The sequence below is a fragment of the Gopherus flavomarginatus genome, chromosome 4 (assembly GCF_025201925.1).
Source record: "Gopherus flavomarginatus isolate rGopFla2 chromosome 4, rGopFla2.mat.asm, whole genome shotgun sequence".
Classification (NCBI taxonomy): Eukaryota; Metazoa; Chordata; order Testudines; family Testudinidae; genus Gopherus; species Gopherus flavomarginatus.
In genome coordinates, this window is record NC_066620.1 from 157,319,724 (window position 1) to 157,343,855 (window position 24,132).

At 39.4% G+C, this 24,132-nt stretch overlaps 1 protein-coding gene across 1 annotated transcript in view; it reads right to left on the reverse strand.

Moving 5' to 3' along the window:
- Positions 1-1,568: 1,568 nt before the first annotated feature.
- MYO6 (myosin VI) overlaps positions 1,569-24,132 on the reverse strand; it is a 169,933-nt gene continuing 147,369 nt past the window's right edge. Inside the window, exons 31-35 of the mRNA XM_050950114.1 lie at positions 12,914-13,017; positions 11,486-11,617; positions 8,980-9,006; positions 6,666-6,884; positions 1,569-4,968 (exon numbers count right to left, since the gene is read on the reverse strand). Coding sequence (XP_050806071.1) covers positions 4,769-4,968; positions 6,666-6,884; positions 8,980-9,006; positions 11,486-11,617; positions 12,914-13,017 — 682 coding nt within the window. The 3' untranslated portion in view covers positions 1,569-4,768. The remainder of the gene's footprint in view (positions 4,969-6,665; positions 6,885-8,979; positions 9,007-11,485; positions 11,618-12,913; positions 13,018-24,132) is intronic.

The following is a 24,132-nucleotide window of genomic DNA, read 5'->3' on the forward strand; positions in this document are numbered from 1 at the left end:
TAGAATCTAGAGTTGAAATAGGGTAGCCATTTAAATCCAAAGGGATGCTTAATATCACTTCACCTTTGTCCCAGACCTGCGGGAAGAAAGACAATTTGCAAGGAATGTGGTTTAAGTCGGCCACAACTTTAATAACTTATCTCCTTGCTGGCTAGTTCCTAGGTAATTTGTACAGGGCAGATCATGATTCCTTGCTTAATCACTCTCACCTGATGGGGGGCTGCCATCAGCCCCTACTCTTCCACAGCTGATCCCAGCCCATTGTTGGGATCCCTTCTCCAATCCTTTGTACCAGAGTGAAGGGGCTGGACAAAGGATCTTTCCGCTGTACCAGATATCAGGAGCTCAAATCCCATTCCCCAGCTTTAGGAGATGCCTTTCTTTAAATCCACTTCCAGCTTATCAGGGACCTAGGACCCTCTGTCGAACAAATCCTTGCATTGGACACATGCCACAAGGAGGCACCAGTCATTTTGCTAGGCTGTCTCGCACCAGCCCCATCTGGGTTCCCAGATAGTTAACAATTTCCTCGGTATCAGTCAACAATATATCTGCTCCCTGCTCAGGAAGGTGTACCTCATTGTCCCTGAATAACTACGGTACCAAATACAATAGTTTTGGGTGGGTAATTATGGATCCTCTCCAATCCTGATGAGAGACCCACCTTCTGGCCTTGTCAACCCAGAGAGGGCTGGTGGCTCCCCATCATAACATTCTGCTGCAGCATTTCAGACATCCCTTCTGCAGCATCAACTCAGATTTGCCTTGCCTCGCCACTGAGGCCAAGCTGTGGACCTCCCAGGGAACTGACTGCCTCCCTGTGGTCCCAACACATAATATTGTGCCCACAGATCCAAACATCAAGTCTCATGACCTGCTCCCCTGTTCCATGTCACCTGCCCCTCCATTCCTGCCAACTCAGAGCTTCAGCCCAGCAATGAACTTCCAGGGGGAAACAGCCATCCACCTTTGAGCCAAATGCATAATATTGTGTCCGCACATCCAGTCACCAACTCCTGTGACGCATTCACATGATTCTGAAGGAAGGGACAAACAGGGAGAGTTTAGCACATATACACCACTGAACTATTGTCCCCTACAGGGGCCTCCAAACCCTTCTATGCATTTGGATGCTGCCATTGACAGGCATAACATGTTGGGCTCTTATTCCAAGCTACGCTCTGGATGTAACCAGCCTAATGTTGAATGAATGCGATCCCAATTCACCAGCAAAATCTCAGCATTATGTGCTCGTTGACATCATCATAAAATGAAATGTCCTCTTCTGAGGTAACTCCCTTTCCCATGAAGAAAGAGTGGTCTTAACACTAAATTTGTCTGTATTGCTTGGACAGGGCAACTCTGCTAGTACTATAACTCACCTGGCCATCTCTTAATTGATTTCCTGACACTTAAGTGACCTTAATAACTCATCTACTATATTTCTTTTCCTTCAGAAAGGGCTTTCTACCTTTTTTATATTTTTTGAACATGGTCAACTTTTCCCACTTAAACTGCAAGTATTTGGTTAAAAGAAAGAGATAACAGATAGATTTCAACAAGGAATGTATTTATTTTGTGTAATTTTCAGTACATCATTAAGAGATCAGTTTAGGGAAACTACTTGAAAAATATTTTTAAACAACAAAAACAAAAAGAGGATGCAAGTGCAAAAAGAAACAGAATTTCACCAATGGAAAGAAAAGGTAGACCCATATTCTTGGGTGATGTGATCAGGAATACAGACTGGTATGTGTGTTTATTTCTTTTTATTTACTAACATGCTACATGTGAAAAGTCCCAGCTACTCTGGATATCAGGTTTTTAAATCATTCAAACACACAGAACAGAGCCAATGTTTTCTATTCGTTTTCCTGCTGACGTGTCAGGTCAGAGCAGTTCAAATTGCTCCTTACTGCTAGATATCAGGAGCAGCATTAGCCAACACCGTATTCTCCATATGGCAACTCCTTATCACCAATGAGATAACCAAGTGTCTAATCTAGCCATCAGCTAATGCAGAGGACTGGTAAGCAGTTGATTGTGGTATCAACCCCAAACTTGATTCTGATTTGAGAATGACTTCTACTGTAGTAACAGGCGCAGCTACCAGCAGCCACTTCCAGCAGAGACCTTTACTGGAATGCATACTATCCTGTCAAAACTGGGAAATTCTGAACTTTAGAAATTTTTCTCTGGCTCAAATTAAGACAAGAGCAAGTACTGAGAGCAACAGGAAGGTGCGGGAAATGTGTCATATGACAACATTCAGCCACCAGTTCCATTTAAAAGTAAGAAAGATTTCTTGGTTATCTCAGACCCATTGCCATGATATCTGAGTGACTTACAAATATACTCTTGACATAAGAATCTTGAATATGCCATACTGTATAATAAAGGCTAGTTTCCTCCCAATGTATAACCATGTTTACTATTGAGGGAAGTTACAGGTATGCATCCATAGAACACTTAAATGTGTTAATATCAGGAATAAATCAATACAGTGTATTTTTTAAAACTCTTTATAATGTACCAATAAGATCATGAGACTACACATAACTAGGCAATAACTAAAATTCAGATAGACAAAGAAAAGGGCAAGCATTTAAGCTCCAAGACAGTTCAACACTTCCTTACTTGTGTCTATTAAATGCCACAGTCTCTTATAATGTTTAGGATTTCCAAGAATCTGGTGACTGGAGGCTATGAGATTCTGGTCCTAATTCAGCAATGTACTGAAACAAGTACTTAACTTCAGGCACACAAGTAGTACCACTGAACTCCTGTAGTTGAATATATGTATGTGATTGAATAAATTGCTGAATTGGGGCCTTATGCATGCATCCTTCATACTGCAGTCAATCATTACAGCTTAAGTAAAGTGTTAGGTGTAGGAAGAGAAAGGGCATTTTGAGAGCCTGACCAATGCCACCACATGACCCAAGAGCCATGCGATACTTACCTTGAAAGAAAACACACCCAGACATATTCAATGTTCAGTTCAGAGACACTGTCAAATCACTTGTGTAGTGGATTCATAAATAAATAACTAGTTCTTTACTAAAAGATTTTCATACTTATTACAACATGGAGTGTATTTCTGATAACAGACTGACTGTGACACACAAACAACCTCCACTCTGACAGTTAGGAAGTGGTCTCATCACTTTTTCTTACTGCACTATTGAACTGTACCTTTTCTTCAGTTCACAATTAAGTGAATTTAGAAACTAAAGTTTTCAAAAAAGATTTCAACCTTAGGATCCAGAGAGGAAATCAGTTCATCTATATAGACAAAGACATAGAAACTGAAGTATGTAAGCTTTGTTCTTAACTACTAGAAAAGAGAATATTTTGCTTTCAGACGATGCCTATTTAATTTTAATTAGAAGGCATCAAACTACATCTCTCTTTTTCAAATGTTTAGCACTGAGATATAAATATCAAGTTTTAATCTGTTGATATATGGCCAGCATTAGAAACACCCGGATAAATAAATAAAAGGCAGTTTTCATGGTGTGAAATGATAATTCCTATACACAAGCATTTTAATTGTGAAGCAAGGGCACTATTACACAGAGCTAGAAACCCTGAAGGGAGATTAAGTACAAAGAGATCAGAGTGATTGAAGTAAAAAGTTTGTTATTACTGCAGACCATAAAATGCAGCCATTTGAAGTAGCACACTGTAATCAGGCACTCCAGCGATGCATTGCTGGGCAAGACTCTAATGCCACCAAACAGAAGTAACAATATGTGTGCAGGATTAAAGTAAAAAGAGTCTCTGAAATTCAGCCCTCTGTATTCTAATAAACTATGCCACTATTTAAAAAAAGAAAAAAAGGAAAAAAAAAGCACTTCCCTTATGCTTTCCTTTACTCTTAAATGTATCTAAAGAAATATCTTAGACAATTTTTGCATCATATATTTAAATTACATTACCTGGGTAATATAACTATTGAAGGACTCCCAACAAAGTTTTATCAGAAAAATATAATTGGTGTTTGCAAGAAATCTGTTTGGTTGTTTTTTTTTAAAAAAAAAGATCCTAAAAAAGAAAAATGCAAGCCTAACTGTGCAGTACAACCTTGAGTCCCTCCATTATTACACAATACTTCCAATACATATGTGCTCTTCTCAAAACATATAAAAGAAATGTCAGTTAAACTAAGAAACAAGGTAAGAAATTAAAGATTTCCCATAAGTTTCTGAAAAAGTCAGTACATACAGATGTTGAGCAGCTTTCAGATCAGGACATAAAATGTCTTTGATCATCTAGAAGTACTGTACACTCCAACTTCTCGGGAGAAGAAGTTAAAGCTAAGGCCTCACAAATCCAGTTATAAGATACATTGTACCCTTTTCACTAGACCATCCTTGAAAGGTTACTATTTTGCATGTTCTGAAGAGGATTTTATAAAAAGGAATTTGTAATGGAGTTTATCCTAGTATATACCTGAAGTACAATAGCGTTATTTTACAGTGTTAGCATTATAACAGAAGCTTTTGAGAAGGATGCAGCATATAAAGAAAATGCAACAAATATACTTGACTGAAACTTCTTCAAGGTTCATAGAATTAGTGAGTTCACTACACAAATTAAACATCAAAAATACAAATTAAACTCCCATGATTAATAAAATCTGTTCACTTTAAATTAAACATCTCTAACACAATTACAGAATATTTAAATCCTCTGTTGCATAGAGGAACTCTTCCCTTTATATCATGGTAAGAGTTCTCAACTCTAATATCAACGTGCAAAATGACTATTTTAATAGGCTTTGCAACATTGCTGTTGCATAAGTAGGGCGAGCTTGTCTACTCTTAATTGCATTTTGAAGATACTGGATGCCTCCACAGCGCTCCCAAATCTCTTCAAACTGTCTCGGCAAAATTTCAGCACCCCGCTTTCGAGTTAAGCCAGTCTCTTCAAGATTTAGTTCACACATCTCCATATCATCCTTCCCTGAAATGGTTAAAGCAAAATTGGTTTTATAAAACTATTTACATGGTTCAAGATCCCATTAACAAAAATTACACATCTGCTTTGTTTCTTTTTCCCTCACTAAAATGTGTACGATTCTTTTAAGAGATACAATGTTTTACTGTAGTTTACAAACAAACATCAGTGCTATGAGACCAGTTTGATAGTCCAAGAGACTGAAGTTCTCCTACTTAAGGATAGCATGGACAGCTGCAGTATAAGCTAATACTGTATGTTTCCACTGACTTGCTAATGTGCTTCAAAAGTGAATAGGCTAGAATACCTGCAAGGGTTGTCAAGAGTTCTCAGCCTCCAGGTCTTTCCTGCTGAGATCACTGACAAGGATGGTTTTTGAGATGTGGCCACCCTGTCCACTAGGAAATTATTAATCACTTTGTTTCACATAAGCCACTGAAACACTACTGAATTATCACTATTCAACTTGTTCAGATCTGACCAAGTGACCCAGAAGTTAAAGGTTTTGTGTAACACGGCCAAAAGCTGAATCAGCCAGTCTCCCACACTAAACATTTAAAATGGCATTTGTCAACTGGTATTACCTATATGTACATTAAATCCAAATACATGGAGAATGCAGCTAACCAATTTTTTTTTTTAAACTGTGCCAGGAGGTACATTAAACAGTGTACCCATAGGAAACGACATTAACTATGTCTCTCACACACACCCCTACCTTATACATGAAAGAGGCGCCAGATAGAGAATTATAGAATTATTACAAATACTGTTATTCCTAATTAGCATAGAGAACAAACTTAGCTGCTTGGAAATGCACCCTGACCATAAGACAATGCACAAGAAACCTGGGAAGGCTCTTCGCTAGGGCCTTGTCTACACTACTGGGGCAAGTGGACCTAAGTTACGCTTAGTTTAGGTTAACTTACTGCAATGTCTACACCGTGCTGCGTCAACTTACCTTACTCTTCTCATTCTAGTGGAGTATCGGAGTCGACCAGGGAGCATTGTGCAGTCAATTAAGACCTGCTAAACTGACCCCCGCTGAATCAATTGCAGCAGCTCGATCCCCGGTAAGGAATGTTTGAACAAAAGAGCGGAAGGGTCTAACTGATCGCTTTACTCGGGGTCAGGAAATAATTTTCTCCTGGGTCAGATTTGCAGGGACTGTGGGGGTTTTCACCTTCCCCTGCAGCATGGGTCACTTGCAGGTTTACACTAGTGTAAATGGTGAATTCTCTGTAACCTGAAGTCTTTAAATCATGATCTCAGGACTACAATAACTCAGCCTAAGGTTAGGGATCTATTACAGGAGTAGGTGGGGGAGGTTCTGTAACCTGCAATGTACAGAAAGTCAGACTAGATGATCATGATGGTCCCTTCTGACCTTAAAATCTATGAGTCGATAAAAGTAGCCTCTGGGCCATGAACAGCAAATGAAAGGGCAGCAGACTGAGACAGGTGGCGAGAGGTGACAGAAGTGGTCTCCCACAAGTCCAGGAAACATTTATAAACACATTGTTAAATATAGAAGTATTCAAAATTGTACATAAATGGGTTTATGATCTAATTTCTGACTTTTTAAAATTATCCTACTATTATAAATTATTGTTCATAATGGAATGATATATTACTTAAACCTCTCCTCACCCCCAACTGCTTTCACTGCTACCTAAAGTCAAATGTATAGAGAATATACCAACCCGCTACAAGCAGAATAGGTGGCTTGTCAGGATGAAGTTCCATTTGTCGAGCAATCCAAGGCCCATCAAAATGTGCATACCACCAACCTTTCTTCTTGTTCTGAGGATCTTTATACTGGTCTGCTGGGCGAATGAAGGGAATACGGAAGTAACGCTGTTGTCTGTTTATTTCAATCTCCTGTTGCCTGGCAGGCAACTGAGCTGTTGGGTTCTGTTGAGCTATTTACAAAAAACAAAGTTATAACTACAGATAAAACAGCAAAAGCAGCCCTTAACCCCTAAAAGCCGCCTTTTTCACGTGAAAAAATCTGAAATATTTCCTCATCATATACATTCATTTATTAATTAAATTAAATCAATGCTAGAAAGCAGATGAGCTAAACGCACACAACTCAAAATTTACCCTCTCGCGTTTTCACAGTTAGCGCTCTCGGGAAGAGCTAGAGTTGGCCTACTTGGTAGTTTTCAGTGCTATGCTGTCTGGCTTTGAGCATGTCTAGACACTGGGGTGGCTAAAAAGCCACTCTGGTTTAGAGTAATAGTGAAGATATACTGCTTTTTAGCCAACCCTTTACAAACATAAAAACAAAGTATTAAGCAGCAACTAGTCTATATTACAGTCTATCCCTTCACAAAATCAAGTCAGATCACAGAGAAGCAATTTTAGATATAAGAAGCTAATGTAACATTGTACTATCTAGAAAAAGATGTTCTTTTGATAACCAACAGAAAAATCTTGTAATATCATTAAAGACATCTAATGTGTTAACAGAAATACTGATTATTGTCCATTTATTACAAAACACTCCCCAAAAATTGCTTTCTGAAATGTGTATTGAACTTACAAATTAGACTTACTTTCCGAGACTCTCAGGGCTTGTCTCCACTTACCAGGAGAGTGACACGCAGTAAGTTGACTCCAGCTAGGTTATTCACCTAGCTGGAGTTGTGTAACTTAGGTTGACTTAGTCCCATAATGTAGACCTGCCCTCAGAAAATATTTACTGTATGTCATTAAAATCAGCCCACTTAAACAAAATTTTACATGAGACAAACATATTTTTAGCCAACTTGTTTCTTTTTTAACAAGTTCTGAAAGCCAAGCTGATGTGATCTTCTAAACAGCAACCTTAATATTAATATATATTAGTCACTTATAAAGTAGCAAATCTATACTGGACCTTTAATAAAATTAAAAGATGGCAGTTACATTTAATGTATTTTTTTTTCAGTTTCATAAACAAGACATTAATAAACAGAATAGCAAGCCTCACTTGCTATCTCTTCTATTTGTACGAGACTAGAATGGTTCATTAGAAAAGCAACACCTGAAAAAAAGGGCCTGAAATGTAAATGTTAGTGTCTGAAAATTATACAGAAAACAAGATTTCTTCATGTCCACATAAGGAAAACAAGAAAAACTTTTCTACAGAACAGATTTTTAGTAATGTTTACTACATATGAGTTATCTGTGGACACCACTTTTACACATTAGCATTGATAAAACATGTTCTATGTGAAAGAATAAAATTTTGAAATTATTTATATTAAACTGCATAGAATTTCATGAATCTTTGTAAATTGCCTAAATGTGTATCACAGCATACTGAAGACACACTACTACAAAACACATCTCCGCATTAAAACAGCAATTGGTAGGTCTTGTTTCTATCCTTGTGCACATTTACATCCAACAGTAAATCTGAAGGATAGAAATTCTGAGCAGTCAGCATAGCCTTCACTTTTCAATGCTAGATATTTTGACACGTACTGAAATACTTCATTTTAAAAAAGAAGCCAGCCCCTAATGTTAGTTTTTGTTCTACAAGAACTGCTGCTATATTAAGTTGATTGCAGAGTTTTGCTACAATAGAAAAATGTGTACAAATGTAATAATAGCATAGCATTTCTTGAACTAAAAAATGAGATTAACTTACATCAATAAGGTGTTTTTCCCAACACGTAGGATCTCATTATGAAAAGAAATTCCAAAAATCTAGAACCATTAGAGAAACCAAGTGGGTGAGGTAAAATCTTTAATTGGACCAACTTCTGTTGGTGAAAGAGACAAGCTTTCAAGCAACACAGTGCTCTGGTAATTTAATACATACAGCCATTAAGTGTCCACATGTTGAGTTAATGTTTTTTGTGGTTGTTTTTGTGTTAAGTAGAAAACAGTGAATTATTATTTTTGATTGGTATACTTCGATTCTACATACAAATGTAGCAAAACGCTGTTCAACTGAAGTTAGTATAGAGCTTATAAATGTTCCTATTTGTTAAAGTTACCTTACATAACCATCTCCCCACTTACTTGAGTTGTTGAAAAATGGTTCAAAATCTGTAAACAAATATTCCATATTGAAGGAAACATAACAATGCTGATGCTGTTAAAGATAAACTTTACGAAATACTGAAAATGCATCACCAAACCAGATGACAAACGGAGATTCCACTTGTAATGGAAAAGTGGGCGTTGAGGTAATTACCTGCATTTCTGTGCTATTTATTGACAAAAAGAAAATGTTTTCTTTTATTACGTTTCACAAATCTATGGTTGCTTATAGTCTAACTGGGATATACATTTGAAATTGATATTTCAGTGACATAGTCCCAGTCACAAAAAACAAACGAACAAAAAAAAAAAACAGTGGTACAAGTGTACTCAGCACAGATTGCAAGGATAAATCTTTGTTAGTTATTTCATGTGACACATTTAATAAACTTTTGACCTTCTTACATGGAAAGAAAAATGATTCCTAGATGTTAAGAGAACTGCGGCAAATTAAAGGAAGAGATGCAACTCAATTTTTTTGGCACTATAAAAGCCAGTAATTCTAATCCCTTCTCTGAACCAGTGCTAATTTAACATGTTCCATTTCTCATGAACATTAACATCTAATTACTGGACAGTTTCCATAAAACTACAATATACTAATGGGTGGATAAAAACGGAAATGTGTCATTTGAATCATGTATTCAGTGACATCTAAACGAGTCATGGAACAAACACCCCAGAAATCAGGTAAATAATTATTCACTATACTGAAGGTTAGTTATAATAAATGGAATTGAAATGTTCATTTACTGTAATTACTCACAACAACAACTTATTGTGATACTAATATGAATTCCTAAAGGTCAGTATTATGATATTACTACATTTCTCTATCAACAGCAATGATCCAACTTCTATAAAGAAATATGCCATATTTTAAGAAAATGAAGGAAAAAACTATAATGAAAAACTAGAGTTGCTATAAATTTGATTGCTATGTGGTTTATTCACTCAAATACAATACAAATGTGGGTCTCTGGCAGAGAGCCATAAGAGTTGCGCACACACATCCAAAGGTACATTTATGCTCTTTATGGCACATTCCTCCCATTAACACCAAATAGTGTTATATGCAATCTATGAAAATACACCTTTATCATCCATCTAATCTCTTAAAAAGCACAAGTATTCATTCATTCTCATGAGTGCAGTATTTGAAATTTCACATAGTGAACACCATTTCTGAGACCAGCAGGATGAGAGTCACATAACGAAACAGACTGTAAATCAACTGTCATCCCATTTTCACACATTTTTAATATTTAAGTTTATTGAACAGAAGTTAAACTGTAAAAAAGTGAAGATGTTGGTTAAAATGAACCAGTAGGGAACACAAGCAGTTGCTGGACAAACAAAGGTTAAAAAAAATCTTGTCTTCAATATATTTTTATGTCATGCTCATTCTGAAAACAATCATACCACGGAGCAGCCACCCTGTAATATATCCCATCTTAAATTTACAAAGATAATTTTCACTGTTTTTTCCTTCTTTAATTAAAAGCTTTTCTTGTTTAAGAACCTGATTGTTTTTTTATTCTGGTGAGACCCCAGGGGACTGGGTCTGGATCCACCAGGGAATTGGTGGGGAGAAAGGAGGGAAAGGGGAGAGAAAGGTTAATTTTCTCTCTGTGTCAGGATTACGTTCTCTCTCAGGGAGAGTCTGGGAGGGGAAGAAGGAAGGAGGGGGGAAGGTGAATTTTCCTCTCTGTTTTAAGATTCCTCTCTGATTTAAGAGTTTGAATCACAGTGATCTTCCAGGGTAACCAAGGGAGGGGAAGCCTGGGAGAGGCAACGGTGGGGGAAAGGGTTTACTTTCCTTGTGTTAAGATCCAGAGGGTCTGGGTCTTGGGGGTCCCCGGGCAAGGTTTTGTACCAGGCACTGGAATTCCTGGTTGGTGGCAGCGCTACAGGTTCTAAGCTGGTAATTAAGCTTAGAAGAATTCATGCTGGTACCCCATCTTTTGGACGCTACGGTTCAGAGTGGGGAATTATACCATGACAGTTCTCTTCCAACAATGACCTGATTCCTAAACAATCTAAACTTTTTTGTGTGTGTTTTATAGGATGTAGCTGAAATAGCCTCTAGTAAGATTTTATGAAGAGTGCTCTTCATCAGCTAAGCCTTAAGTATCTTTCTGCCCAGTGGTTAACTTTTAACAAACTGCCAGCACACAAAATACCAAATCTAAAACTATTTCTAATTTATAGCAAACATGAATTAGTAAATATTATTGTTTAGAAAATAATTATTTTAGTTAACTTATACTGGATCTTATGAGTAACACTGTATTTTGACTGCAAACTATTTGTCTTAAAATCTGTTTAACAGAGTATTTTACCTACTTTCATACAAATATTTAAACAAAATAACTTTTCTTCAACAGAGAAAAATATTTTTTTAAAATAATCTGCTTGTTTATTCTATAAACATTTCACTTGAAAATTTTTCCCTATTTATTTTAAAAAAATTAACTTTTCTCACCATAGTCAGTGACTGATTTTGGAGCACGCTGTTCTGTTTCTGTATTACGTTTCTTATTCTTGGATTTCCATGCATGATATACTTTTAGTCGCCTGTGAAACTCTTCTCTGCAAGCTGCCAGTAGTTCAATATCTGTCTCAAAAACAGCAGGGAAGGACAGAGTGCGAAAAATCAGAAGACAACCCTATTTATAAAACATGTTTATATATATTTGTTAAATAATTTTAAAACAAGTTATAACATTACTTGCATTGTAAGAAATACAGTTAATTGAAAGCTTGTAACAAGCGAGAGACAATTCTAAACTGAGCAAAGCAGGCAGATAAGTGCTATGAAGGCTTATTATAGCTCTGCACAAGCACCACAATATGGACCTTTGGCATTCCTGATTGCAGCAGGACTGACAGATGTAAGCAGACTAGGCCCTATCTTTAACACTACCCATACATTACTGAGTAATAAATTTGTGTGTGTCAGTCTCTTACATGTGAGTGGGAGTTTGTCAAAGTCACACACCACACTTTTATCAGTTCAGTTGAGGTGGAATGAGCAAGGGAGAAGAGGAGGAATGGCAAGCGACTGGCTTCATATCACACTTGAAAGTGGATCCAAATGCTAGTGAGACCCTCTTCACTGTCCCTCACTCACATATTTTTCTCCTTACTACAGTCTTAGTGTCTTAATCGAAAAAACTCAAAATTTATAAAAGAGAAGTCTCAAATTTAAGGCTAACCTCAGTGGTTTAAAAACAAACCTTGAGCATGGATTGATTTCTATCCAAGATATCCGAGGAGGAATGAGGCATCTGACAGATGCATCCATTAGCCTCAAGATAGATATCTTTTCCAAGAAAAAAACCAATTGTTCATAATTGACACAGGGTAACAATTATAATACAATATAAAGGAATATTACAGATTAGTTCATCTCTTCGTGATACTGAAAATATCTAAGTATTATATAGATAAGATGTAGCTTCTGAGAAAATTAAGCAAAGTTACAACGTCAATATGTCTAGATTGCTTTTGAAATTAACTCAGTTTTAATTTTGGTGAATGCAAGAAATTACAGTTATAAATTTAGAAGATCATACAAATTCAGGGTAAAACCACATGCATTTAGTTCCATTTCACTGAAATATAAATTATTTTTAAACAATGTCATTAAAAATTTGTAGCAAGTTACTCCTGACTGAAGTGTATTAATTTCACAGATACAACTATGAGTATAACAGGTAACATAACAGCATTGGTTTCCTCAAAGGGAAATAGTATATTTGCTCTCTCTTTTGGCAAAAAATCATTCAACTTAGTTTTTCATCTGAGACTAAATTATTGAGTTCAAAATTCTGTCCTGGTGAAAGAGGCAATAGATTTATTGTACTATTGGAACACAATCCCCATCAGTCCCAAGCACACACAAACTTACCACAGGAAGTATTGATTGTATCACGAAGTTCTGCGTATTTCCACTTACTAAGATCATGCTTCTTAGTGCCAGCCACAGCTTTTGTGGCTTGAACTGCAGGACCCCTACAGTTATAACAAATAATAATAAGGTTCAAGGTACAGAAAGGAAAGGAGAGTGAGAAGAAATATTAGTGACAACAGGACACGCAGATTGCACAATCACCTCTGTGCAATACGCATTACATTGAAAAACATTGTATGTTCTAAGAGCTGAATGCAAAAAAGATAAGATAAAATTCACCTGATAACTTCCAGCAACATAATATATCTTTATTGTAACATATTGGCATTATTAAAAAGAAACTCCAGTAGGAGTATAATTTAAATCCAAAATCGGATTTACCTCAAATATATTCTGTATGTACTTTGTATTCTAAATGTTCAATTTGCTCATTTGCAAAGAGATTAAAACAAACTAGAAGTTAATATACAAATGTGGCTTGCCGAAAGCAAGGCTGTGTGTATTCCACAACTCTTTTTGCAGCACTCTTTAAATATAAATTGTTCCCAGAACTACGTATAGTCCTGAGGACATCAATAATAGCGATGCAGAATAAAGGGAGTAAACAACAACAGCAAAGTAAATTTTAAAGTTCCACTAGTAAAACAAGGATGGGGGAAAAATAAGTAGAAAAGAACAAAACTGAAAAGGAAACACCTTACACTATCTAAAAGCACCGAGAATAAATAAAATAAATAATCAATGTTTCATCCAAATCTCCCAATGTACTAGAAGAAATAAAATTAATTGTACATTAAAGTAACTTTAAAGTGTCTCACTTATTCACAAAAAATTAGCACTAAGTAACATGGATGGAAAGGTCATGAGACACCACCATTCACAGAACAAAGGCCGAAAGACACAGGACCCCATGGTAATCCATGAAAGTTAGGATTAACTATATCAGGCCCAGACATGTGATAAAATGACCAAAGTTGATACTTTGATGATTTTTCAAATATATCAGTCTTCACTGTAGTACATTCAAGGCAGACAAATGTAACATCCTATAATATACTACTGTCATTTGATTTCGAGCAGCAATAATACAGATACTACTATCTTTATTTTTCTCTCTTAGCAGTTATGACTGAGGGATGAAAGCACTCTCTACATATCTGTGATTATCCTGTGCATTAACAGTACACAAATTGGGATTGCAGCAACATCATCCCTAATGAATGACAGAACATGCTGAATTGTTGAGAGATTTGAGATAACAGATACATGATTTTGATAGCCTCTATTAAAGCCCAGGAATAAGCTAGGAAGCTGACTAAATTATCTTTCAAACTCTAGGAGGATCCATTCTCCAGGCCAGGTGTTGAGGTTATTACCAGGGTAGCACATCACTAGATATAGGCATATCACTAAAAAAAAAAAAAATGAGCAGAAGAAACAATATACCATGTTCTTTTTGTGCAACTTCATATTGTAGTCCCGTCTTTGCATGAGTACAATATCATTAGAATGCAACTAGGTATATGTATATGATTGAGAAATTTTACTTTTCTGTAAAGTTTAGAGTGATATTTAGATAGTCTCATTTTGTTTTTATGAAGTTACACAAGTTCTCCAAACTCCTAGAGATTATTACACTTCTAAAAGGATCAATATATAATTATAATATGTAATTTATACAAAAATATTAATCATGGAATCTTATTCAGATATAGGTGTTTGGAGAACTTGTGTAACTTCATAAACACACACACACACACACACACACTATCTATAGACATTCTATTCAGGATTCCTCAAGTGACATGGGGCATCTAGTTATGATTGTCCTTGGAGCAGACAGAATACTACATACACAATCATCAAAGGGACAGAATAAAATCAGCTGATTTATGCAAACATCCTTGTTAACAGCAACTCAAACCACTCCTCACATGTAAATGATTAACTCTGCAATTCCTTACTCTTTAAAACAATCTCAGACCTGTTATGACCATTCTCAGGTGCACTACTGACTTGTAATAAAAGTCCTCGATTAGAAATATATTACTATACATCTGACAATTTTCATACTGAAGTTATATTCTTCATCCACTAAACAATACAAAGTTGAAATACATTTTGAAGACATTTCCTGCCCCTCTATAATTACAAGACATGAATATAAAATGTATATAAAATCTCACCTGTGAAACAAATTACCAAATGGAAGACTACTTTTTAAAATACATTTTAATGCACCGTTAAAAAAATCAGTAGTATGTCATTAAAGGATTGTTAAATGTAATTTCCGCTACATGTCTAACCTTCCTGAACCATTAATTTGACAAATCCTGAGGATTTTCCTTATTTAGCAACATCATCCATCACTCCCAAGAATCCCCTACAGAGTTTAGATCAACAGAAGTAGGCCAAAAGGTCTCTGGTCAAACAAGTAATCTTTATGAATGTTAATCCAATTGAATGGCTTAGCCTTTCCATTACAGTACTACTCTGTGCTGAGAGCACCACTCAGTTTTTTTCTACGTGGTTTTAAATAGCAGGGAAGTAGCAAGAACAAGAACACCGCTCTTCATACTAGTTTCTGAGTGGCAGCTGTTTAATTTGTAGAAGGCCCTTTACACCAACATTCCACACAAAGGTGGATTACAAGCTGTCAGGAACAGTATCCCCGATAATGTTATGGCAAACCTGGTGGCTGAACTTTGTCCTTACCTACAACTATTTCACATTTGGGGACAATATATACCTTCAAGTCAGCGGCACTGCTAAGGGTACCCGCATGGCCCCACAGTATGCCAACATTTTTATGGCTGACTTAGAACAATGTTTCCTTAGCTCTCGTCCCCTAATGCCCCTACTCTACTTGTGCTACATTGATGACATCATCATCTGGACCAATGGAAAAGCAGCCCTTGAGGAATTCCACCATGACTTCAACAATTTCCATCCCACCATCAACCTCAGCCTGGACCAATCCACACAAGAGACCCACTTCTTGGACACTACAGTGCTAATAAGGAATGGTCGCATAAACACTACCCTATACCGGAAACCTACTGACTGCTGTACTTAGCTACATGCCTCCAGCTTTCATCCAGACCACATCACACAATCCATTGTCTACAGCCAAGCTCTAAGATACAACCACATTTGCTCCAATCCCTTAGACAGAGACAAACACCTACAAGATCTCTATCAAGCGTTCTTAAAACTTCAATAACCATCTGCTGATGTGAAGAAACAGATTGGCAGAGCCAAAAGAATACCCAGAAGTCATCTACTCCAGGACTGGCCCAACAAAGAAAGTAACAGAACGCCACTAGCCATCACCTTCAGCCCCCAACTAAAACCTCTCCAGCGCATCATCAAGGATCTATCCTGAAGGACGATTCCTCACTCTCACAGATATTGGGAGACAGGCCAGTCCTCAGTTACAGACAGCCCACCAATCTGGAGCAAATACTCACCAGCAACCACACAACAAAAACATTAACTCAGGAACCTCTCTGCAACACAGCCCGTTGCCAACTCTATCCACATATCTATTCAAGGGACACCATCATAGAACCTAACCACATCAGCCACACCATGAGAGTCTCGTTCACCTGCACATGTACCACTGTGTTATATGCTATGTGCAAGCAATGCCCCTCTGCCATGTACATTGGCCAAACCGGACAGTCTTTATGCAAAAGAATAAATAGACACAAATCAGATGTCAAGAATTATAACATTGAAAAACCAGTCAAAGAACACTTCAACCTCCCTGATCACTCAATAACAGAGCTAAAAGTTGCAATTCTCCAACAAAAAACCTTCAAAAAACCAGACTCCAATTAGAAACTGCAGAATTGGGATTAATTTGCAAACTGGACACCATTAAATTAGGCTTGAATAAAGACTGGAAGTGGATGGGTCATTACACAAAGTAAAAACTATTTCCCCATGCTAATTTCCCCCCTACTGTTACTCACACCTTCTTGTCAACTGTTTGAAATGGGTCATCCTGATCATCACTACAAAAGTTTTTTTTCCTCCTGCTGCTAATAGCCCTCCTTAATTGATTAGTCTCATTAGCATTGGTATGGCAACGCCCATTTTTTCATGGTGTGTGTGTGTGTGTGTGTGTGTGTGTGTGTGTGTGTGTGTGTGTGTGTGTGTGTGTGTGTGTGTGTGTGTGTGTGTGTGTGTGTGTGTGTGTATCTTCCTACTGTATTTTATACTGCATGCATCCAATGAAGTGGGTTTTAGCCCATGAAAGCTTATGTCCAAATAAATGTGTTAGTCTCTAAGGTGCCACAAATACTCCTCATTATTTCCACTTCATACTGTTAGTCTTCATTACCGTACTCAACAATCCAAATAATGGGTATGGATCAAAACCAGAATGGCAGTTGATTATTAATATTCTGTCACAAAAAGAAGGTTACTTACCTGTAACCAGAGGTTCTCTGAGATGGCTGGTCCCTATCTGTATTCCACATGGGATATACATATGTGCACCATGTGCCTGAGTCCAGAATTTCTTTCAAGCTGCATCTGTTGGCCCACATGTGTGCTGTAGCTCTCCTTGTGCTCCCTAATGAGGACATAATGGGCTGATGCCTGTCCATTTTCCCACTCTTACCACACTATAAGCAATCCACAGCTGTGGGGACAGAGGGTGGGTAGTGGAAATCAGATTGGGACCACAAATCTCGAAGAACCTCCAGTTCCAGATAAAAACCTCTATTTCTTCTCTGGGTGATGGCCCCTATGTGTGTTCCACACATGGAAGATTAACAAGCAAATAGTGGGTGCGAGGACGCAGAAGTGATAGCTGTCTTTAGTACTGCTCTCCCCACAGCTGTATGCACAGTTCATAACTGCACCAGGGGATGATGTTACTTGCAAAGAGCTGCAAGTAACTGTCCTACATATATCTCTAGTACGCGTACGTCTCTCAGAGATGCAGCTGAAGTAGCTTGCTCCCGGTAGAATGAGCTTTTACCTTTTGGGGGAGTAGGGGGGAAGGTAGGAGAAGAATGCCAGCTAGTTGGTAACAGAGGGTAATACAACCCGAGATCCATTTTAAAAGTCTCTAAGCCGATACACGTTGAGTTCTTGATTGCTCTGCAATGGAAACAAATAGTTTTGGTGTCTTTCTAACATCCTTTGTTCTATGTAGATAAAAAGCCAAAGTCCTCCAGGTGTTCAGAAAATGCAGTCTTCTCGCCTCTTCCAAGGCACACGGTTAGGAAAAAATACAGGTGAGTGGATGACCTGATTCATTTGAAACTCAAACTACGGTAGGTATGAATCTCAGGTGGGGTCATAGCAAGATCTTTTCTTTATGGAATGTAGCTTATGGTGGGCCTGCGACACTCTCAGTTCACTGACTCTTCTGGCCAATGCTACAGCTATCAAAAAGGCCACCTTCATGGACAGATGGGTCATAGAGCATGTGGCCAGTGACTCGGAGAGAGTCTTAGGGAGAGTGAGGATAGAGCAAAATTGAGATACCATTGAGGTGCAAACTTCACCAAAGGTGGAAAGGATCTGAGAATCCGCTCCAAAAATCTAGTTGGGACAGGGTGTGTAAAGCACATATGGTTATCCACTGGAGGATGGGACGCACTGCTTGCAGCTAAATGCACCCACAGGGAACTGAATGCAAGATCCAAAGACTTGAGGGTAAGGAGATACTCTAAGATATCAGAAATTCCGATGGAGTCTGAAGACAAAATGTATCAATGACGCTAAGTGGAAAAATGCTTCCATTTAGCTGTGTAACAGCTTCCTGTAGAATCTTTTCTACTTTGGTTAAAGATGCATTGGGCCCTTTTAGAACATGAGCATTCTATCACCAATGTCCATCCAACTTAAGTTGCAGCCGCCTCAGACTGGCGTGTGTCATCTTGTCCATGTTAGAAGGTCCAGCAACACCTGTTGTTCATGCACTGAGAGCTTTCTCAGATCCATGAACCAGAACTGTCTCAGCCAGTTGGGTGGTGATAAGGCTGACTCGAGCTCTGTCTCAGTGGATCTTCCATACAGCCTGTGGTATCAAAGGAAATGGAAGCAAAGCATACTCCTGGAGACCATTCCACAACATTAAGTAGGCATCTTCCAACAAGTCTTTACCCAGGGCTGCTTTAGAGCAGTATGAAGGAAGCTTCCTGTTTGCCTGTGAGGCAAAAAGGTCCCAGGACAGCATTCTCCACTGAGCGAAGATGTCGCTGAGCACTGAATCATGACTCTTCCATTTGAGATTCACAGAGAAAGTGTCTGCTCAGGCAGTCCACCAGAGAGCTTTGCACCCTGGTAAGTATGCTGCTGACAGGGTGATGTGATGTCTGATGCACCAGTTCCAGAAAGTTACTGCCTCCATGCACAAAGAAATCTCGTTCCCCTCACTCGTTTATATAAAATACTGTTATTATATTGCCCGACTTTATCAGAACATGTCTGAATTGGAAGAGCAGGTGGAAGGCATGCAGGTCCAACAGACTTCTCTGAGTTCTAGTAAGTTGATATGTATTCCAGACTCCTGGTGGCTTCAGATGTCAGTGTGAGGAACGGGAACCCTACCCAAACATTCTCTGGTTTTGACCACTAGACAACAAAGCCTAACATCTTGGGCGGATTTGCAACCTATTCATTTAAGGTGCCTTCCTCTGGTGAGTATATGGAGAGAAGCCTGGCTTGTAGGCATCGCAGATGTAGCCTGGAGAACCGTGTCATGTGTGTACACAAAGCCATGTGGCCAAGGAGGGAAAGGGCACATTCTTACTGATGTCCTGGGTGTGATGCCAATCTGGTGTATGAGAGTGCTCATGGCCTGAAACCTTTCAAGGAGTAGATACGCTTTTGCTGTAGTTGAGTCTAACATTCTCCCGGTGAAGTATATGCACCTTGTGGGGGGTCAAAATGGATCTGTGAACACCTTGGGTGCTATGGCCAGACTGAAGGGGAGGACTCTTGGTAATGGTCTTGGTAGAAGAGAAACTCAAGGAACCTCTTGTGGACCAGATGGATATCTATATGAAAATACACATCTTTTGTGTCAAGAGCTGCAAACTATGTGCCATCCTCTAACAAGGGAATTATTGATGCCAAGGAGATCATGAGGAATTTTAGTTTTCAAAATAACTCGTTTAACTGACACAGATTGAGAATTGGCCTCCTTTCTGCATTCTTGAAGATCAGGAAGTAAGGAGAATAGAATCCCTTTCCATAGTGTTGAGATGAATCCTTTTCTATGGCTCCCCTGAGGAGCAGGGAGTTCACCTCCTGTTGTAAAATTTCCTTGTGAGAGTGGTCCCTGAAGAGCAACCAGACAGGACAGTAGTGGAAAGGAGTTATCAGAAACTCAACTAGATAGCCTCCACAGATAACGTCTAATACCCATTTATCTGTAGCAAGGGTGCTCCAGTCTTTGACAAACTGGGTAAAGTGGCCTCCAAACAATCTGAACAGGGGAATGAAAAGGTATCAATAAAGGGGATATCGGTCTTGACAGTCTCATCAAAAGAAACGCTTCACCTAGGGATTAGAGTACAAATTGGCAGCGGATGTTGCAGAGGCTAGGTCCCTAGGTCTATACACCCTCTGTCTCTTGTGTGGTGGCTCCTGAGGAAGTTGATGATAAAAGGCCTGAGGAACTGGTATTGCCCTATACCACTGTCCATGAGGCTTCCTCTTGTGGTATAAATGCCCAGCAAGTGAAGCGCTGTTTGAGTCTTTGAGGGAGAGGAGACACTTATCCATTTTCTTGTGGAATAGCTGATAGTATCAAAGGAACGATCTTGGACAGTACTCCTCAGCTCTCTAGGGAAACCTGAGGATTGCAACCACAAGTCTCTCTTCATGACAGTCACCACAGCATCCCTCTCAATGTGGTATCTGCTACATTCACAGTGAGTTGGAGAGAAGTTTTTCCACCAATTTGCCCCCATCTACTAAGGCCTGGAAGTGGGATCCATCCTCCACAGGAATCTTGTCCTTAAACTTTAGAAATCTAGTATAATTGACAAAATTATATTTGGACATGAAGGCCTAATAATTATCAAGATCCTGACCTGGAGGAAGGTGGAAGAGAAGATCTTTCTTCCCAGCAGGTCGCATCTCTTGTGTTCCTTATCAGAGGGAGTATCCTTTGGGTGCTTGGACCACTGTGTAGCCATATTCACCATCAGCTAGTTTGGCAGAAGGTGAAAGAACAAGAACTCTTCCCCACTTGGATGGGACATTGCAATGCTTCTTGGCCATCTTAGGGGTGGGAGCACAAGAAGCAGAGGTGTACCAAACCGCCTTTGCTGGGTTCATGATAATTTCATTGACAGGTGTCGCAGCCCTTAGGTCTTTATTCCAACATAGTGTCTGTATGGCCAATTGCTGGTCATCTAACGGTCACACTGGTACTGTGTGCAACACCGTGGTGCGGTGTGCAACCTTAGAGTGCCGTGTGCATTTTTCCCGCTCTTTTTCGTGGTCACCTAGGGGTCAGGCTAGTGTCATGTGCAGTCTCTTGCTCTTCTGCCTGGTAACCCAGAGGTCAGGTTAGTGCTGTGTGCATAACATCAGCGTGCCGTGGGCAAAGGGGCCCAATCTGACCAATCATAGTTCAGTTCAAACGGTCAGATTAGGGTTGTGTGCAAAACTATGCTAGTGTGCTGGGTGCAGCTTCTAGCAGCTTCTAGTAGGATTTGCACACGGCCCATCTGCGTAGGGGGCAACAACTCGGAACCTGGAGGGTGTAGGAGCTAGGGACCAATCAGATCCTGACAAGTGTAAAAAGGGCCTTTGAATAAAACCATGCCTCGTGCCAGGATCTGCAGGAGTATCCACGTATTGACTGAAGGACCTGATCAACCCTTCGGCCAGGGGTCTCCTCCGGATATAGCCAGCTCGGGACGTGTCGTTTTATTGCTTTTTCAACGTTATCTTCTACGGATTCAGTATGCTTCTGACATCTGTTCTGCTGGTCAGCTGCGCCTGGAATACGGTACTTGCTTTCTAATTTTCCTTTCTGTGCTTTGCTTAGCGTCTTCTCCTGTCCCCTCTCTTATTTGGTACGGAACTGCATATACTGTTATCTAATGTGAAGTTGTGTATATATGGCATGTAAGAACTGAGTTGTTGTAATAACTGCTATTGAAGTTAATTGGTGTGTTTAATAGTAGTACTTGGTTAGTGTGCACACAGTTTATTTTATTTGGTGTATTCGTTTACCTTTTTCTAAAGAGCAGTTAATTTTGAATCATTTGGTTCCTTGTTGATAAATGTAAATAGATTGTTTCAGGTTGTGTAAAGGTTTCTTGTTCCAATAGTATTGTTAGTTGGTAAACGTGCTCTTCCCCAGCCCAAGTTGTGATTTTCTCCCTGTTAATAAACGGCCACGTGGTGTTTTAAAGTTTACATTTGTCTGGTATTAATTTTCCTCTCTCAATTAAAAAAATTCACCGAACCTGCATTAGGGACGGACAACAGGGAGGGCCATTCTACAGGGACTGGAGGGCCGCAGAATGTTTAGTAAGCTGTGCTGAGGCTACTGAATTTCTCCAGCTGGATCTCTAGCACTGCTGCTACACTATGCATGAGCTCTTGGTACTGTTGGAGTGAGCACCTCATCCAGTGACACTGAACAGATTGCTCCCAGAACCATTGGATCTGGCTCGCCATCCTCCTTTGAATATGCCAGTGGAGCTGGTTGTGTAGGGCCAGGCAATGGCAAGTAGGACTCATGCATAGATCCTAAGTGTCTGGGGGTAGGACCCCACGATCTGCAAAATTGCCAATAGGATGGATCCACTAGAGGAGGGGAACCCCATGGCACAGGGTAGCTCCTGCCCCTTGGCCAACCACGTTGGTTTGGAGGTCTGAATCCTGATCTTCTAGGACTTGTGTCCAGGGCCACCTCTTCTCCATGCCGCAGAGACTCCTGATGGCTGTGCTTGTACGCTGGCAGATAGAATTGTCACCCTATTCCATCTCCTTGCAATAGATTCCTCCATCAGTGTAACATCTTGGAATATGGATGGACACAATGGAAATGGTAAATGTGGATGGGGGGGGAGAGCAAAAGATGTCCTCCAGGGAGACACACACCTCTTATCTTGGAGCCTCTCTGGTCACGTGGTGGTTGGCTTCCTCCAGGGCCGCACTGCTATTGGTAATGTCTTGTTTCCCAAAAGTAGATCGAAGCACCAGGAGCTATCTACCATGTGTCTTCACCACTAGAGCCAGTGTTGGAAGCACGGATCCGTACCCTTGTGTGCCCACTTGACTTGTCAAGAAGATTTAGGGGGCTGAAGAGTTGAGCACCCATGCATGTTGGCTCTCCTGAGAGCTCAGGGATGGATCCCTTCTTTTCAGACATAAATACTGTCCCTTATGTCTATGAGAATGTCCCTTACTCTCCTGTGAAGCCTTCTCTTTAGGTTTAACAGACTTAGCCTCTGTTCCTCAACCCATGCTCAGAGGTACATTGCCTGCTTGTTGAGGCTGATGTAGAGTGTGTGTGTGTGGGGGGTCCACAGCCCAGATCCGATTGGGGCTTCATTGCCTTCTCCATGAGGTGTTTTCTGAGTCTCAGTTCCCAACCCTCACAAGTTCTGTGGGGGAAAGTGTGGCAGATGCTGCACTTAGCAGAAATGTAAGCCTCACCCAGGCAGTAGAAGCAACATTGATGTTCTTTGCTCACAGTAAAGGAATAAGAGCAGGAAACAGTTTTTGAACTCCCAGAGACTGAGCAGAATCCCAGACTTCTGGGGGGAAACGTTCCCAGGCAGGGGGAAATAATGCTATCTAATTATCTATGCTATATTATAAAAACTACAAAAATTAACTATACATAATTCACAAAGGAATGACACACACCACATGGTGGTAAGAAGGATCTGGAGAGGCACTGGTCTGCACCATCCTTTATGCTATCAGTTGGGAGCACAAAGATCTATGAAACATATGCAAGTCAATGGACACTGCTTATAAGCAATTCCAAACTCAAGTGCGTATCTCATGTGTGGAATAAATATAGGTCCATCGCTCAAAGAAGAACCAAAAGTTTCTAAACATTTGAATTTAACAAGTTACCAGTCACACTAGTGTACACTAACAATACTAGGTTATGGACAGAACTTAAAAACTATGCTCCTACCACTTTTAGCCAAAATTCTTGTGATGCTTTCTGGAAGCTAAAGGCATGTTAACTCCAGTGACTCAGCTCAGTT